This window comes from Jaculus jaculus, chromosome 2 (genome assembly GCF_020740685.1).
Source record: "Jaculus jaculus isolate mJacJac1 chromosome 2, mJacJac1.mat.Y.cur, whole genome shotgun sequence".
NCBI lineage: Eukaryota > Metazoa > Chordata > Mammalia > Rodentia > Dipodidae > Jaculus > Jaculus jaculus.
Genome location: NC_059103.1, coordinates 124,397,605 through 124,416,224, shown reverse-complemented (window position 1 = coordinate 124,416,224; position 18,620 = coordinate 124,397,605). Strand labels below are relative to the sequence as shown.

Here is an 18,620-nt window from a genome sequence, read left to right as displayed (position 1 = left end):
TCTCACACTCTTCAGCCCAAGGGAACCAGGAGTTGGGGAACTCGTAGCCAAGAATCTTAGAAGCCAAGGTCAAGGGTCCAGCTCCTACAGTGGTCCATGCACCCTCTCACTGAGGGGAACATGGATTTGGGGACCCAGGGCCCATTCTTTCAGGAAGCCAGAGAAAAAGGCCTACTTCTGCAGCACACACTCACAACCAGTTTGCCCCAAGCCAGCACCAGGAGTATAAGGACGAGGGAACTGAGAGGTGGGGAAGGATCTGGGAGCTCTGGCCTATTCACTAGTGAGTATACCCTCCAGAGCAGGGGATCTGGGTGTTGGGGACCCAGGGACAGGTCAATGAGGATGGCAGAGTCAAACTTAAAAAACTTTACACTGAAAATAGCTCAATGTTTATTTTGTGTCAAGGATGTCCTGGATATTTATTTCATGTCAATTGTTCTCTTTAGCTTTTATATTTGTATGGTTAGCATTTAATCTGAACTGCCCATTAACTGGTAAACTCCAAGAAAGCTGAGAACAAGTTTGTTTTGCTCAATACTGTATTTCCTTACCTCTAACATCCAGTTAGACACACAGTGAATTTCTGATGACTGGCTACCTGAAAAATGATATGAAGAGGCCTGCCTTTATCATGAGGTCTTCTCCATCTCTCTCTCATTCTCCCTTTCCTTCTCTTTCATCTGTCTCCTTCTCCTTCTTCTATCCCTATTTTTCTTCCTTCTCCCTTTCTCTCTCTATCTCTCCTTTCTCTCCCATTCTCTCTCCTCTCCCTCCCTTTCTCTATCTCTGATATAACTTGAGATGTTATCACTTGCTAATATCTAACATACACTCCCATTTTTGCCATCAGCTCCATGAGGTAATGCCATGGCAAACATCATTCATTGCCAAGCCTGAGCTTTGCCAATCATAGGCTATCAGAGGCCCTATACCTATTCAATTCTCTCTAAAAAAAAATAATAATAATAAGGGTTATCCCATGTGTTTGGTGCTAACTGTAGAGACTTTAAACCTCCAAAACTTTAAGCTAAATAAATTTTCTCTTTATAAATTAATTGCCTCTGATATTTTGTTATAGCAATGCACAGCTAACATATACTTGCTTCATTAAAAATTCATATAGTTTCTACTTCTTGAAATTTTAACAACGGCAATATTTTAAAATGTTTTTGCAAGAGCAAATTTTCACAAGACACATAGGACATTTTCTCTAAGCATTTTTCCACCCATAAAAAGTTGATGATTAAAGATTCTAGCTAGCAAACTATTTTGAACCATATTAAATTTTACTTGAGGTGGCTATCTTTAATTCATATGTTCTTGCTTCCTGACAGAAAACTGAATCCTTCTGTAAGAAACTTTTATTAAGCACATGTTTCTAATGCAGAATAAGTCTTTACATAGCTCCAAGGATTTATGATGTAATATGGAAATTTTAGAGATGAGACTAGTCCAAAACAGCATGCTAAGATCAAAATGATAATTTCCCTATAGTTGGTATGATAATACTATAGGCTTATCAATTACACATCTTCATTAAAACACAAGAAAGTAGTTTTCAAAGTCTGGTGTGGTTCTGTGTAACTGTACTCTATCCCCAGGCTCTGGAAAACATCTGAAACAGGAGAATTAGAACTTATGGGCTAGACTGGGTTGCCTATTGAAATTGAGTCTTAAAGAGTAGTTCAGACAGCATGTCAATATTCCACTGTTTTCTTTTACCCAAGGTTGATCAGATTTCAATACACAGAATTTGACAGATACCATACATAATGCTTCCTAGTCACCATTATTTAATACCTTTAAGATCAAGGAAAACAATGAAACAAAGAGAAATCATAAACCCAAATTTTTAGGACTTCTAAATATCTCAACTGTATGTCAGAGAGATTCAAACCAGTGTGGCTCAGGGAAATTAGTGGAAGAGGGGGCAGAATGATCATTAGAGCTACAAGTTGGTTCATTATGCACAGATACATTCTAACTGATGACTAACCTCACAATGCACAACTCATATTCCCCAGTGAGGAGGGTCCTGTGGAGGGGAAAGGACAGGGAGGAGGCTAACGATGGCACAACATGACTGTATATGCACTGTGTACATAACTAATAAAAATTTTTATTTATTTGAGAAAGAAAGAAAGAATGTGTATTCCAATACTGCTTGCAGCTGCAAAACAACTCTAATTGCTGTGCCACTTGGTGCATCTGGCCTTAAGTTGGAACTCAGGCCAGCAGATTTTGCAAGCAAATCCCTTTAACTGTTGAACCATCTGCCCAGCCCTTAAGATTATTTTTATTGTTGTTTGCTCTCTAACAAGAATTAGTAATTTAGTCATAAAATCTAATCATGAAATATTTAACAGGTGGATAGTCCAACATGATGTCATAATTTAATATTACCTTCTTTTGAAATCATTGTTCTAGGGTGAATATAAATTAAAGACAAAGAAACCTTTTATAATATAAAACTAAGGCACAAAAAGTAAAATAATAGCCTTGCTTTCAGTTCACTGGGTAGAGCATAATATTGTAAAACATAATAATGTTATTCCTAAGCTACAAGGAGAAGCACCATGGGCAAAAAAATACAGTTAGAGAGGAGGACACTATTTCTTACTTGACACTGAAAATGGTAAAGGCCTCCTGGTCTCAGACTCTGCTGCTATTGCTTTCTGGTTGTTTGACTCATGGGTCATCTCTTCCCCTTGGCTGGGTGTTGCAGACATTCCCATTGGGTTTTCTCTGCCAACTGAAAGAAAAAAATTTAAGACACAATCCTTTCAAAATCACTTGTTTCCTCTTAGAATGCTCACCATATGTGTTGTTATGCAACTTGAAGTTTTCCTATTGTTTTCTTCTCAGTGGTAAGTCAAATTGGTTCACCCTCATTACACAGTTCCCAGAAAATGACTCTATTCTTATAGCAGATTTTGCTGGGACACTATTCCTATACAACATATTTACTGCTCTGAATAGTCCTTAAATCCAAGCAACAGTTTACCATTATAGTATGAATAAAATGACTTATTTAAGATGTTTTTTTCTTATCATCTGGTACTTGGACTTCCTCAAAAGATGAAACTAAATAATCATTCAAATAGAATATGAGAATTAGAAATATTCACATATTTGTAAGTGAAGAAAAGCATCAGCTATTTTTCTGTCTTACAAAGAAGCAAGCAGTTTGAGAGGCTTGTTCAAGAACACACAGACATCTCCAGCCTACTTAAAAAAGGACCCAGCCAAAATATTACAGTATATATTAAGGTGCTGTTTTAAATATATATATTTTATTTATTTATCTAAAAGAAAGAGAGAGAAAATGGGTGTGTCAGAGCCTCTATCCACTGCAAATGAACTCAAGATTTGGTTTTACATGTGTAATGGGGAATAGCACCCAGGTCCTTAAGACTTTGCAGGCAGGTGCCTTAACCGCTGAGCCATCTCTCCAGCCATCCAGTGCTTTTTATATTTGTGATTTCAAAGTTTAAGTTGTGTTAATCCTTTAGGATACAGCTTAGGATGGACACTTGTTTATTAAATGGTAATCATTTATATAATGTCAAGTTTTAGAGACATCAACATTAACAAAATAATTATGGATATCTGTACCCATATAATGTGAGTAATAACTCTAATTCTTGTTTTCTGTTAGTGTTGCATGTGGGGGGGATGGGACGGTGCATGTGTACATGCTACATGAGGTTTCCTGCAGCCAGAGACGGGGAGTTGCTGGGGAGCTCACCTGCATTGGCTAGAGCAGAACATTAGGTATCCCCCTCCACTGCTTTTCTGCCCTTTTTAAATTTTGAGCTGAAGTCTCTTATTGACACTGGAGCTGGCTGGTTTCACTAGACTGTTCTCAGCTCACATTTGTGGGACTAAAGTTAGAGGAACATATGGCCATGCCCAGCTGTTTACATGTGACCTGCAGATTCAAACTCTTGCACTCATTCTTGTGCAGGAAGCACACTTAACTGTGTGTGTTTCTGTGGGGTGGGGGGCACTCACATGCTACAGCCCATGGGAGGAGGTTGAGGTGTTAGTCCTCACTTTCCACCTTGTTTGAGAGAGGATCTCTCATTTTGTCTGCCAAGAACAAAACACTGGTTGGCCTGCAGTCCTTCTAAATTGGCATCCATCGCTATGAATCTGTTGGGATCAGACACTTGAGCCACTGTGTGTCCAGCTTTATGTGGATGCTGTGGGTTCTAACTCCAGTCAGCAGGCTTACAGTGCCAGCAACTTTAACTGCTGAGCCATTCCCAGTCCCATTAGCATGACTTCTTAATACCACAAATATACTCAATGATTGAGATGACTCATGGATTTGAAAGATACGAAAACTTAGGCAAGTATGGAGTGGAAGTCACATAATGTGAAGGATTTACAGACAGTAGAACACTGGTGTCAGAAAAACTGCCTACAACTGCACTGTGGTTTTTTATCCTGTAAAAATTAGAAGGTCTAAATTCAGAAAAATAAGCTTTTCATCACCAAACCTTAAGGGTTTTTCCATTTGCTTTATTTATAATATAGTGTTTATATTCTGGAGATGGAAGGCAATAAAGGAATTTTAAATATGAAAAGGGAAAACAGAAATTATTAGAATTCTATGTGTTAACTAGGAGTTAATGAGCACAAAAAAAAAAAGGATTCTAAAAAGAACTAAGGGCCTTTATGCCCATGTCCAAACAATATAGGGTACTAGGATTACAAGGTAATATAATTTAATATTCCAGTTATTGTCATAGCCTGAGAAATAAATCAAACATTCACAATTCAAAAGGAAATGTGAGAGGTTAAGGATATAGTTCAGTGGATGGAATATTTGCCAAGGGCTTCACTCGTAAGCACTGCATTCAACTGGGCATTTTGGGCCACACTACTAACACTTTAGATGTAGAGCTAGGCAGCTACATAGTGAGTACAAGGCTACCCATGTGTTTAAATAAATAAATAATATATGTATATGTATTACATGTGTAAATAATAAAGTATGAGTTTATTACTAGTAATATAAAATGGCACACAATGAATATAAAAGAACTAGAGTTGTCTACCCATATAGAAATGTTATATATAAGCAGTTTTATATGTAACATAACAATTTATACAACTAATTATTCACTTCTAATAGTGTCCCATATTCAATATGTAAGTAATATGATGTCACTATCCAACAAATTCAAAGGGCTATAACTCTACAAAGTCAACTAGTAAAAGCTCCTTCATTTTATTGAATACAAGTTACTTAAGAAATAAAACAAGTGAAATGTATACAATAATAGCAAATTTTGTCATATTTTCTAAATCGGATTATTGAACATTATCAGGATCTGACAAATAGGATATAGAGAGTACTGCATTGAAGTTTTATATCTTAATGATCTTATATTAAGATTTTGCTAAAATTTAGCAAAATGAACTTTCTAAACATGTTTTAACAAAAACTTCCATGAGACTTAAACCTGAAAGAAACTTGATTTTAATCAAAATGCAACAATTAACCCTTATCTTTAGTCCTGCATATCTTTCAGCCTACTAAAAGTTAATGTCTCATGGTTATGTATAAAGAGGATGGCCATACCATAGAACTGGACTGAAACTAGACCAAGAGGAAGCAAATTTTCTGCATAAATTTGGCTTATGTCCTAAAATCTTGACAGTGTTCACTCTAACCTCTGTGTTCTATATAAGTTAATGAAAAGTTAATGTCTTGATCCAAAATTCTCTTAACACTCAAGAATAAAGTTATACTATTTGGAATTATAAATGCTCACTTACTATTCAGAATAATGGAAATGAATAAAATTTTCAAAATGCACATATCCCAATAATCACTGGAGACTATCCTCCCTGGGTTCAGCATAACTCTTCATATCAAGATTCTTCTATATTTAAGGTTCATGTGTTTGTGAATATAAATCATGAATAAAAACAAGGTGGTTTTGCTGTACAAGCTTGCTACCATAGCTAAATTATTGTGGCATAAATGATTTTATTTTAAATTTTCTATCTACAAAAATTAAATCAATTTTAGTAGTTATATATTAAGAAAAGTTACAGAGAAATTACATAATCTATACAAAGCAATAAAAGGAGATGATGACATGACATTTCTTGCCTTCCAGGAATGTATCAACTCTGTTTAAATTGTAAAAGATATACTATGAAATATTCTTTTTTTCCTTAATAACTATATAGCAGAAAATACTTGTATAGCACTTAGTAAGTACTAAGCACTCTCACATGTTAATTCATGTAATTCTTAAAAGCAGCACTGATTTAAGGCATTCTTGATCCTCATTTACAGATGACAGACATGTAGTCCAGGAGCTGTGAGAGTACACAGCTGACAAGGGGCCAAACTAGGCCCTGGGCCAGACTTCTATAGCCTGGTTCTCAGGTCCTGGGTGCTGAGACATCACCCCACTCTAAAGCCTTCTACATTTCCAAGCCTCTTGCTGTTGCTGCTTGAAGGGTCTGTTAGGGTGCATTTGACCTATGGAACACATATCAGTTCCCTTAATGATATCAGGAACCAGGCCTGACCAGGTGTGAGATTCAGGTGCTTCCAAGGTGGCTGGGGCATATACTCAATATGAGTGTTTGGGAATAATCAGTACCTTCTCCATAGGAAGGTCTCCAGTGAAATCTCACCATGTAATTTCACTGTTCTCTTCCTCCCACTATCTCTTTCCATATCCAAGTTACCTTATTGCTCACAACTTCCACTGTGCTTTTGAGAAAACTATGAGAAAAATCTTATGCTATAAAAACAAGCTTTAGATGTGGATAGGTCTATCTCTGTGTCAAAATATGAACAATTGAAAACATAGTATTTTCAAGATGTTGGGAGGTACGCTTGCCTGTGAAGCCAAAGACCCATGCTCAGCTCTCCAGATTCCAAGTAAGCCAGCCATGCACAGGTAAGGCAAGGCCAAGGTTTCACATACCCTCTACGTGGCACAAGCATCTGGAGTTCAATTGCAATGACTGAAATCCTAGCATGTCAATCCCCCCCCCCTCTCAAAAATATTTTTTTTCTTTTTTCTTTTTTCTTTTTTTTTTTTTTTTTGTTTTTGTTTTTTGAGGTAGGGTCTCACTCCCATCCAGGCTGACCTGGAATTCACTATGTAGTCTCAGGGTGGCCTCGAACTCATGGCGATCCTCCTAAATCTACCTCCCAAGTGCTGGGATTAAAGGCGTGCATCACCACGCCCAGCTTTCTTTTTCATTTTTTAAAAAATCTTTTAAATTTCTTTTTGTATAAAAAATATTCAATCTACCAACCATGCATACATGGTACATATGCTAAAAGATTCAAAAGATTATAAAATTACAAAAAAATAAGCAAAATGAATTTGAGATGTTAAATTAGGGTTATACTATTAACATATAAAAATAAAACTCTCACAAAATATCACTCATTTTATGTTTTATCATTTGTTCATTCATTCATTAATTCATTCACTATCCCAAACTCACTATGAGCCAAGCACTATATGCTGTGTTTAGAGAAGAACATGGAGAAGAAAAAATGTTGCTGTTCAATATTCAGTATTCACAGTAGCCATAGCTAATACGAGATCAGGAGAACAAAAGGAAAACAAAATGAATTCTAGAAGTATCTCTTCTTTTGTTTTACTAATCTGACACCTACTTTAGTATTTCCTAGAAAGGCAAAGGATTTCCAATGGTGCATTCCAATATAGCCAAGAAAAGCCTTTAACAAGAATGACCTTTCATACATCTTTTGCTCAAGTGTTGAGTCTAATCACCTGTTGAAGTCAAAATTCAATCTTGGCCAGGTGTGGTGGCGCACACCTTTAATCACAGCACTCGGGAGGCAGAGGTAGGAGGATTGCCATGAGTTCGAGGCCACCCTGAGACTACATAGTGAATTCCAGGTCAGCCTGAGCTACAGTGAAATCCTACCTCGAAAAAACAACAAAAAATCAATCTTGTAGAGCTAGTATGGTCACTTACTCTAGAGAAACTTTTTGTTATGAGCCCAGGTGAGAAAAATACAAATTTGCTGTAGAAGTTAAAGGGCTTGAGTTCATGTATGGAATTCTTTTACACTGGGGTTTTCTTTTCATGAAAACGGGAACATAGAAGCTGAGGAAAGAGCTCAAGAGGAGAGTGCTTTCCATACAAGCATGAACCTGAATTTTGACTCATGTAAATGCTAGATGGGAAGGTGGTGGAGGCAGGGAATCCTCAGGGCAAGATGGCTACCTTGAATGGCTAAAGCAGATAAGATGGAGAGCAATCAAGAAAGATACCTGATGTCAACCTTTGGCCTGAACAGGCACACGCATACACACTCACCTCCAAGTGCACTCATACCCCTGCAAATGTGCATGTAAACACACCACACGCATTGTGCAAGAGAAGAAATAGTACTAGAAACCGTACTTTTGAAGAAATGTTGATGCTTTCTCACTCTTTCTCAAAATTCTTAAGGTTCAAAGTGCTGCAAAAAAAGTCTAAGGTAATATCTCTTAATATTTTTTCCTGCTTAAATAGGAGGACATTCTTTATTAATACAGAAAACATGTTTCAGAACTAAACTAAACAGAACTAAATTGTTGAGTTCAGAGAACTTTTTTCCCTTGTTAGCAGGCTGACAAGTGTGGCCTTTATTGTCTCATGATTGTATCTTACAACAGATTTTATTTTTTTTTTTTTGAAATAGGGTCTCACTATGTAGCCCAGGCTGGCCTGCAGCTCACTATGTAAACCAGGCTTTCCTTGCAGTAGGTTTTCCTTGCAGTAATTCTCCCACCTCAGCCTCTCACATGCTAGGAATACAAGTTTGTTACTACTCACAGCTCTAGATTATTTCTTCTTGTTAGTGTCTTTTCTAGTTCTTGCTATCCTTTCATTCTCATCTGTTCTTTTGTACCCCTTCCTTATTCTTTCTCTTTGTGCTTTTCCAGCATGCCTGTGGTCCCTGCTAGCTGTTTCTCACTGTCCTTCTACTCCATCCTGCATCCGTCTGTGTGCATTCAAGTCATCTGCTTCCCTTCACAGTGCCAGAGGCAGATGGCATACCCATTTTACTGAGTGGGAGTGTCACTCTGTGCCAGCCTGTGGGAAACAGGGGGAAGGAAGACTGGAGGATTCACTAGCCCAGCAATTTACAACATTTTAAATATGGTAACTAATGGCTGAAATGGAACTGATGCAGAGAAGGGCAAAGAGCCAGTACACATTTGTTGTCATGTCAAATCAAGCTTATGATATGCTTGCTTTAGACTGTCTTCTGTAAACACATACACATACATACATACACACAGACACACACACACACACACACACACACACACACACATATACACACAACTCATGGAACACTGTCAGGAAAAATTTAGATAGTTAACTAAATTTTGAAGTAATTTTAAACATAATATTGTCACTGCATTGTCCTTTGTTTTAATGAGTATATTTTAAGCTTAAATTATTTAAATAAAGTCTTCAAATTTTCAGTTTGATAAAGAACCTGAACTTATGTATGAAAGGAACAAGTTTCAAAAATATTCACATTTTTATTCCATCCTTAGGCTTTTTTTTTTCCCAAATTTTATCTTTAACCCAAATCTCATTTATTTTGATCTTTTTGCCAATGTGCTCCCCCACACACTTTTTAAAAACTGGGAACATAAAAAAATCATTAGTAATGATGCTACGAACTTACAAAAGCTTCATCCATTCTCAGCAAATACAGAAACATCCCTTAGAAACAAAATATGCAAATCTTCACTTTCATGTGCATGCTTACATGCAATTTAAGGTTATAAAGCAGTATAAAGTAGCAAAACTGACCACCTTATGTTATGTTTTTCTTCTGCTAGTTCTAGAATTATTACAAAACAAAAAGTCTAAGAATATAAATTTTCTTAATAAAAGTATAATGAAATTTTATCAGACACTCTATATAAACCATGATAAAACCAACCAAATTTGAAGTTTCTCAGGAAACATACATTGGATGACTCGTGGATAGAAGCAAACATTTTCATCTTTGGTATAAATGACTGGTTTTGTCTGTCCATCTGGTTGTAATCCAACAAACAACCCTGGGCTATTTGTAGACTCTAGACTTATGGATGCATTTTCCAAGTTCTTCTTAATTTTAAAATGACAGTACATATCTCCATTTCCCTGTGATAAATATAACATGACATCATAAATGTGAGCATACACAGGACAGAACTTAAAATAACTCGTGCACAAGAACATAGTTTTTCTTCCTTTTCTGATCATCATAAAAATCTCAAACCAGAGACCTTGGTTTGACTATATTTGCTGAGTACAAAAGTAATTAATAAAAAAATAACATAAAAAAATAAAATAATGTAGCAGCTATGGAAAAAAATCTCGAACCTCTGTGCATAAATACACCATGTTCTACAAGGTCCAGAAACAGAGATACTGTGATGAGCTGAGGCAAGGACACATAGAGCTTTGTCTAAAGAGTGTGGTGTGTGCTATATTTTACCTCACAATTACTTATTTCTGTAGTTAACATATGAAATGCTCCTTTTAGAACACAGAGGCACTCATAGCATAATGACTGGGGTGTGTTCTGACAAACGGGTTACTATTTCATTTGTCATTGTGTAGATATCACAGATGCATTTATACACACCTCCTTGACATAGCCTGGAAATATATATGTATGTGAAAGGAGAGGGCATGTAATAGCTATTGTTTCTTAGACCATGGAAAGGGCTAGAGACAATGCTATAATCATACTATTTTATAGTAAGTTTTTCTTACAGAAGTAGGATAATAGTCTAAAATCTGGTGATTTCTCACTAAATACATAAGCTAGCAACATAGTTTTCATCATACACTATAAACTGTTTATAAGTATATGCCCTTATGCTTTCACATAACTGGCAATGAAGGTTTGTTTGCAGTAGTATCACCATAAACATGAATAACATACATTATGATATTTCAACTATGTCACTAGGTGAGAGGAATTTTTCAGTTCTATTATGATATTATGATACCACCAGCATGCATGTCTTTTTCCACTAACTAAAACATGTAGCATATTACTATATTCTAAAATTACAGAAAAAGGTGCAGCTTTTACCACATGCCTATTCATAATTGAATGTAAACCAATTTTCTCTGTTATAATGCATTTTCCAGACTAAATTTTCAAAAATAAATACATATAAATTACTCAAAGACTGTGTAGTAAAATATTCACAAACTATCAGCCCAAATGGAGTCTATATACCCTTCAGATTACTGTAATAACCTTTGCCATTTAAAGATATTTATAACATTAGAAAATATGCTATCATCCATTTCTTTAAGAGTTCTAAAAGGTGACTTGTGTGAGAATAAAATTAAAGTTTCCAAGAGAAATTATTATTTTATTTATAATGTAAAATTATATTCTGAGCTCAGCTGGAAAGTTAGGTTGTAATCAGTAAGAACCACCTTCTGTCTGTATCTCATCTTATGAATAAGAATTAAGAAACTTCTACCTTTTGTTTTTGCTATGGATACAACAAAAAAAAATGACCTTGATTTGTTCATGGCCAAGCACAGGAATAAAAACACATATACATTTAATAATAGTATAAGTGCAATGGATATAGATAGACTCTTAGGGCTTGAAAAATATAGGAAAATAAGGCATCAAATTTGGGATAATGGGGTAAGGCTTCCTGAAAAATGTGAGATGTTAAATTACACCAAGGTAAGTAGAGAACAAGTATGAAAGTTTTCAGGAGTAGTGGCATTTTGTAAGAAAAGAATAATGAAGTTGTGAAATTTGCAGAAAAATGGATGGATCGGGAAAGGATTATACTAAGTGAGGTAACCCAGGCCCAGAAAGCCAAGTACCACATGTTCTCCCTCATATGTGGATCCTAGCTGCAGATGATTGGGCTTCTGCATGAGAAGGAAAATACTCAGTAGCAGAGGCCAGTAAGTTAAAAAGGCGATATAAAGGGAAGAGAGAGGAAGGGAGGAGGGTATTTAATAGGTTGGTATTGTATATATGTAAGTAGAATTATTGAGATGGGGAGGGGATATGATGGAAAAGGAATTTCAAAGGGGAAAGTTGGGGGGTGGGAGGTTATTACCATGGGATACTTTTTATAATCATGGAAAATGTTAATAAAAATTTGAGAAAAAAAAGATTATTTAAGGTTTAAATTTATGTTTTCTTCATGACTAGACTGGGGTGGTGGGATGTGGAAGTCCACAGACATGGCACTTATCAGATTTCTGCACTAGAAGCATTCTCTTTTGTTATTATGCTCAGCCCACACCTGAGGAATTATACTCTATATCTTTGAAGTCATATATGTTACATAATTTATTTGAAATTCATCTATACAAGACTTCACTCCTCTCGCTTATTTATAACAGTATGGATTCATAAATATGTATTTCAGACTTTGAGTTATAATATTATACATCATTGTTTGTGGTACAAATTGTTCAAGCTTTGGCCAATGGGAGTTCCAGTTGGCTTCTATGTACATTCGATACCTTTCTGTTAAGTAATGATTTTGGTTTTATTTTTCCTTCTTAGTTTCTGTCATTTCAAGATGCTTCAGAATCAACCATTTTTCCAAGAAGTCTTGACTACTTCTAATAGCATTAAAGACCACTGTCTGGGGACTGAATTTGTTCCTTGTTATTGGGGTGATTATTATTGCTCTTAGGTCAACTAATCTTGTGGAAAAAAATTGTGAGCTATAATAAACCCTATGCATATAATTCTACATGAAAGATTTCAGGTATATGTTAAGCTAAACATAAGCTCATACTGATATCTCTAATAGATTACCATATAGGACAGTCTGTTGTTTTTTCATTGATGATCTATATGATTTCACTCCAACAGTAAAAGAAGGGAGGAAAAGAGGAAGAAAGGAAGGAAGGAAGGAAGGAAGGAAGGAAGGAAGGAAGGAAGGAAGGAAGGAAGGAAGGAAGGAAGGAAGGGAGGAAGGGAAGAAGGAAGGGAGGAAGGATCTGAATTATTATCAATCTATAATGGTCTAATCTCTGAACTGGATAGGAATGTGGATGTTCATGCATGATTTTGGCTGAAAAATAAAGCACTGAACTAAGAATACAAGAAGATGCTAGAATACCTTGTGTACTTTGGTAGACTGGATTTTTAAACAAATTCTGTTTTGGTATAGTACTCTAGTTATTCTTGCAAACTATAGGTTCACCATAAATAAGTCCTCTCCTACATAGACCAGATATTTGAACTATGTTCTCAAACATAACACAGATAATTCTATTGCAAATTGATGTCAATTTTACACTAAAGAGCTCAAGCAATAGCCCTTTACTCATACAACTGAAAAATCCTCTCTGAGACACTTCCCTTAAAAAAATTAAAGTTGATACCTACCTGTGTTATTGCTCTTTTCATACTATAATTGTCAGTTTACATTCCATTGCTCCTTTTATTCTTGCCCAGTGTATACGTTCGTGTGTGTGTGAGTACAGTTTCCTGGACCTATGTGGAGGTCAGTGGACAGCTTTCTGGGTGGGCCTTTATTTTCTACTTCCTTGAAGGCAGGGTTTCACATTTGCTGTTCACCATAATGATATGCCAAGCTAAATGGCCTTCAAGCTTCTGGGAAATTGCGTCTTTACTTTCCATCTTGTAGTGGGTGCACAGGGATTATAGAAGCCTACCAAGACTTCCAGCTTTTACATGAGTTCTGGGGATCCAAACTTAGGTACTCAAGGTATGGCAAACATTTCATCCACAGAGCCATCTCCTCAACTCCTTATTTCTCCTTTTAATTTGATGTTCCCTAAGGGAAGTGGGCATGTCTCACTATCATTGCAAAAGCTCTAGTAACAGTTTCTGCATCCCAACAGAAACTCAAAATCTATTAGCTTTAACAATAATCTCTGTTTTGCTAATGTGTAAACTCATAATTCATCAAAGTAATATCTTTTGTTCTTCTTTGCTGATGAAGACTGGGGTTATGCTCTTTAAAATTCATCATTCTCAGAAACTTGTCCCAACTCACTTTTTTCTGTTCAAAGCAATGCCCTTTCTAAGCCTTCAGACAAACAGTTGAACCATAACTTGAATGAGATTTCTAATTTACTACTTTCTTTAGACTATAGTTGTGTGCATATTTTCTCAGAAGCACCTTGAAGAAGGATACTTCTAAACTTCTACTAAGTACAATGAATAATAATAATTAAAATAAGTAATGGGGCTGGAGAGATGGCTTAGAGGTTAAGGCACTAGCCTGAAAAGCCTAAGGACCCAGGTTCTATTCTCCAGAACCCATGTAAGCCAGATGCATAATATGCATCTGGAGTTTATGTGCAGTGGCTAGAAGGTCCTATGCTCATTTTCTCTCTATCAGCCTCTTTATCTCTGCCTATATCTCAAATACATAAATAAACCTTTTGAAAACAGTAAATAATGTTAAAATAGTAGACCTTTAAAGTTTCCTTTATTTTTCCTTTCATTAAAAAATCTGTTTTTTCCAAGTCAGAACCATACCCAAACACAAGTCCACTCTCCAATATCAAGCTACCATCAATCATGGGGTACAAGAGAGCCTACACCTATCAAACTCTCTATCAAAAAAGTGTTATCTCAATTTTCCAGGTGCTAACTTACTCTCCGTTGGAGAATCTGCTTCTCTTTTTCAGATAGATGCAGATCCTAAGGAGAGAGCTGCCCCAACATACCTCAAAAGGGGCCCAACTGAAACTAAGGACAATTGGCGAAACAAGCAAGGGTGATGTTTTCCTGTGAATTGGATACCAGCACAAAGGGGAAGGAGACCAACACAGAAAAATCAGCTCCTACCAAATCAGAGAGCCAGAGCCTCAGAGGCCCCCAACACCTCAGCACTGATGCAGACCAAAAATGAACCCAACATGGCTCAGGGAAATTTTGCGGAAGAGGGGGCGGAAAGAATGTCAAAGTCACATGTTGGGTCATGATTTGCAGAGACATTTATCATACCAATAACTGTGGGCTAACTCTACAATGCACGACCCATTTACATCAACAAGGAGGGTCCAATAGGAGGGGGTATATCATAGATGAGCCTAAACAATGGTACCAAACTGCCTGTATTTGCTGAAAAGAAAACTAATAAATTAATTTTTTTTAAAAATCTGTTTTTTCTAATATAAGTATAAAATGATTAAGAATATAAATATCAAACATTGTAAATGGGTTCTGAATACAAAAAGGTCCTCTTTATGCCCTTTAAAGATTATCAACAAAAACAAAATGAAGAAAGCCACTTAAAGGCTCCTGGCTCATGCTTACATCATTTGCTATCCCAATCTATACAGTCCTTACAGAAGGACAACTTATAGTGATCATCACCCAAAGTGACATTTGTAACTTCTCTTTCATTCAGTATTCTCTGAGTACCTACCAAGTGTCAGGTCTGTAGAATTTGTAATATTCAAATAAAGAAAGCAAATAAATCTCTCTCATTCAGTATATCAGCCTTCTCTTTCGAGATGAATCACTTGACAGTTCATTCTTTTAGCAAAGCTTACATTAGCTTCTGACAGGAGAAAATCTTTTTTCCTATCTTCCATGCCCTCTATATTGTTTACAAACCTTCATGATTTAAGGAGTAAGACAAAGGTGTAGACTGTGGACTATGGTAATATGGAATGTGGGACCATTTTCTGAAATGGCAAACAAAATGACTAGTCTTGTTTGTGTTATGTGATTATATTTACTTATTCAATTTTATTAAAGTTAGCTTCTTTTTTAAAAAGTTTGATTAGATAAACATGATTTGTAATTACTAGAAAACTGAGTAAAATTCCAACTATTTTTTAAAATATTTATTTGTTTGAGAGAGATAGAAAGAAAGAAAGAGGCACATAGTGAGAGATAATGGGCATGCCAGGGCCTCTAGCCACTGCAAGCGACCTCCAGATGCATGGGCTACCTTGTGCACCTGGCTTACATAGGTCCTGGGGAATCCATCCTGGATCCTTTGGCTTTTCAGGCAAGTGCCTTGACCAGTAAGCCATCTCTCAACCCTAAATTTTATAATTTTTATTAACCCATTTATCACAGAAAACAGAAATTTCAACAAGTTCATATATATGTTTAGATATTTCAAGTTATTACAAACAAGACTACCTCTATTTTTAATTTGCAAAAATGCCTTCAGTGAATAGGAATAATTAGATAAATCTACCATAAGAGAATATCCTTGGTTCTAGAAACTAAATTCTTGCCCATAAACAAGTATCCTCCTCTGTGAGGTATCTGTCCATATATGTCTCTTTGGCCCAGTGATCATTTTAGCACACTGATCTTGTTTGCTGTACAACACCTACTTCTTTCTTTTTCCTTTGTGCTCATGCTACTGAGTTACATCCATGTTGTTGTGTGGATGGTTTTTCTTCTTTAAGTATGACCTCACTAAGGTCGCTAGTGAACTGCATGCTATTTGTTGTTAACTTGAATCCCTACTATATCAAAACCTATTAAAGCAATTTACTTCTATTTGTTATAGGATCAGCATAATTTGATTTAAACATGTGTTTGCCTGTAAGAAACGTTTTCGAATGTATAGTGCCAAACACACTGGAGCCCATAATGCTTCTGTTTGATTCAATTTATTACAATAAGTATGTGTTGAGTAACAATCAGGACTGAGGTATTGCTAAGCTTTTATGGTATAGTGATATGAGCATGTATCATCATTTATGTTTAAGTGCATTTTAAATCCCATTGGAGATTGTAGACATGCTTTATAGCAGCTTCTAAATATATACAAACTAGGGTAATTAAGAGGACTATACTCATTCTGTTTTCAATAGCAAGGTCATTTCAAAATCTAACAATCTCTGACAGATACAGTAAAAGTGAAAACTGGTATCTGTGGTTGCTTAAATGTAAAAAGACGCCCATGGCCTCGTGTGCTCTGAATATTTATTCCCTAGATTGGGGCAAATGTGGAGGTGAAACCTTGTTGGATAAGATGTGTTGCTAGGAACTGACTTAAGGGTGTCATAGCCCAGTTTTTCTTGCCAGTAGTAACTCAGTTCACCCTTGTTGCCATCTCTGAGCTGCAATGTTAAGAAATGATGCCAAGCTTCTAGCCTACCATCTTTTTCCTGCTACTATGAAGCTTTCTCTTGAGACTAGAAGCTTAAACGAACCCTCTTCTTCCATAGACTGCTTTTGATTGGATATTTTGTCCCATTAATTAGGGATAATGACCAAAAAAAAAAAAAAAGTTACAAAGAATTGGGGTTGTAACTGGTAAAAACCTTATTATATGGCTCATCATGTGGCTTCTGATCTTTTAGAACTGACTTGTGGGACAAATATTGAAAGGATTTGGACCTTTGACTAACAAACACCTTGCAGTGATCTAAGCAGAGCTTGATGGAACATTCTGATGTGGAAACGTGGAAAGAAGTGTAAACTGGAGGCTTAGCTTATGAGTGGCAAACAAAGAACTGTTAGGTCTGAGCTAGAAGCAGTTGTGTGAGAGGCTGGTTGCATTTTGCTCATGACCCATGAACTTGAGCAAAGTTGAGTTGATAATAAACTGGCATGTTTAATGGGGAGAGAAGCAGAAGGATATGAAAGATAGAAATTGGCATAAACAAAGTGAAAACTTAGTGCTACAGACTGTATCGCAATTCAGCTGCAATTGTTTCAGAGATTGCCATCATTAAGTTTGTGCCAGTTCTTCTGCATTGGAATTGAGGTGGAGTCAGGTAGCTGTGCTAGTGTAGGAAAAAAACCCCCGCAGGGGGTCCCCCACGCTCTGCCCAGATAAGGCGACACCCCCAAATCACTCACGAGAAGCGGTCTTGATGCAAACTGCAAGAGGATTTTATTCCAAGCGCGCTGGGGCCCACAGTCACACACCTCACAAGGATAGAGGACTGCAGAGCCCCGAATGCAGGAACAGGGCAGTTTTTATAGGGTTTCTAACAAAGCCTGAGTATTAGACCAATCATTATTTAATATCAGGAGCCCCTGCAGGGTGTTAGCCAGTCAGTTTGTGCCACCCCACAGTTTCTAAGCCAATTAGTTTACTTTGCTCAAGCCCCTCATGGACCAATCACTCTCTTATGACCTTGGTGGTCAGCGTTTGCGCAGGTCCTTAGGTGGGAGTAGCAGAGTGTGGTACCAGTCTCCTGTGACCTTGGGGGTCAGCACTTGTGCAATTCCTTAGGTGGGGGTAACAGAGTATGGTATCAGCCTCCTATGGCCTTGGTGGTCTGAGGCAGGCTGCTACAGCTTATGGTGCAAGTTACTAAGGCTTACAGTGTGGGCTATTAAGGCTTATGGTGCAGGTTATTTACAGAAACTAAATAAGTGGTTTACTTTATTACTTATTTCCCATCCTTGAGGGCTATCTCATGCCCTTTTTACCTAGTTTTATATTAGGAGTGGGCTCTGATATAATGAGAAGAGGGATTCTTTACTTGCTTCTAACAGAGAGTAAAGCCTGGAGTTTGAGATATGCAGGGGGGCCCGCTTAAGCTCCCTTTGGAGCGTGATAGTATTTCTAAGCTTCTGAGTTCTTGGGCCTTTCATTTCCCACTTCTTCTCTTGTCAATAGTTCTAATCC

General features: G+C 36.7%; 1 protein-coding gene across 1 annotated transcript in view; it reads right to left on the bottom strand.

The window, feature by feature from the left end:
* The window catches only part of Rp1 (RP1 axonemal microtubule associated), a 298,773-nt gene that overhangs the window by 46,208 nt on the left and 233,945 nt on the right, over positions 1 to 18,620 (bottom strand). Inside the window, exons 16-17 of the mRNA XM_045144358.1 lie at positions 10,002 to 10,179; positions 2,624 to 2,755 (exon numbers count right to left, since the gene is read on the bottom strand). Of these exons, the coding sequence (XP_045000293.1) occupies positions 2,624 to 2,755; positions 10,002 to 10,179 (310 nt within the window). The remainder of the gene's footprint in view (positions 1 to 2,623; positions 2,756 to 10,001; positions 10,180 to 18,620) is intronic.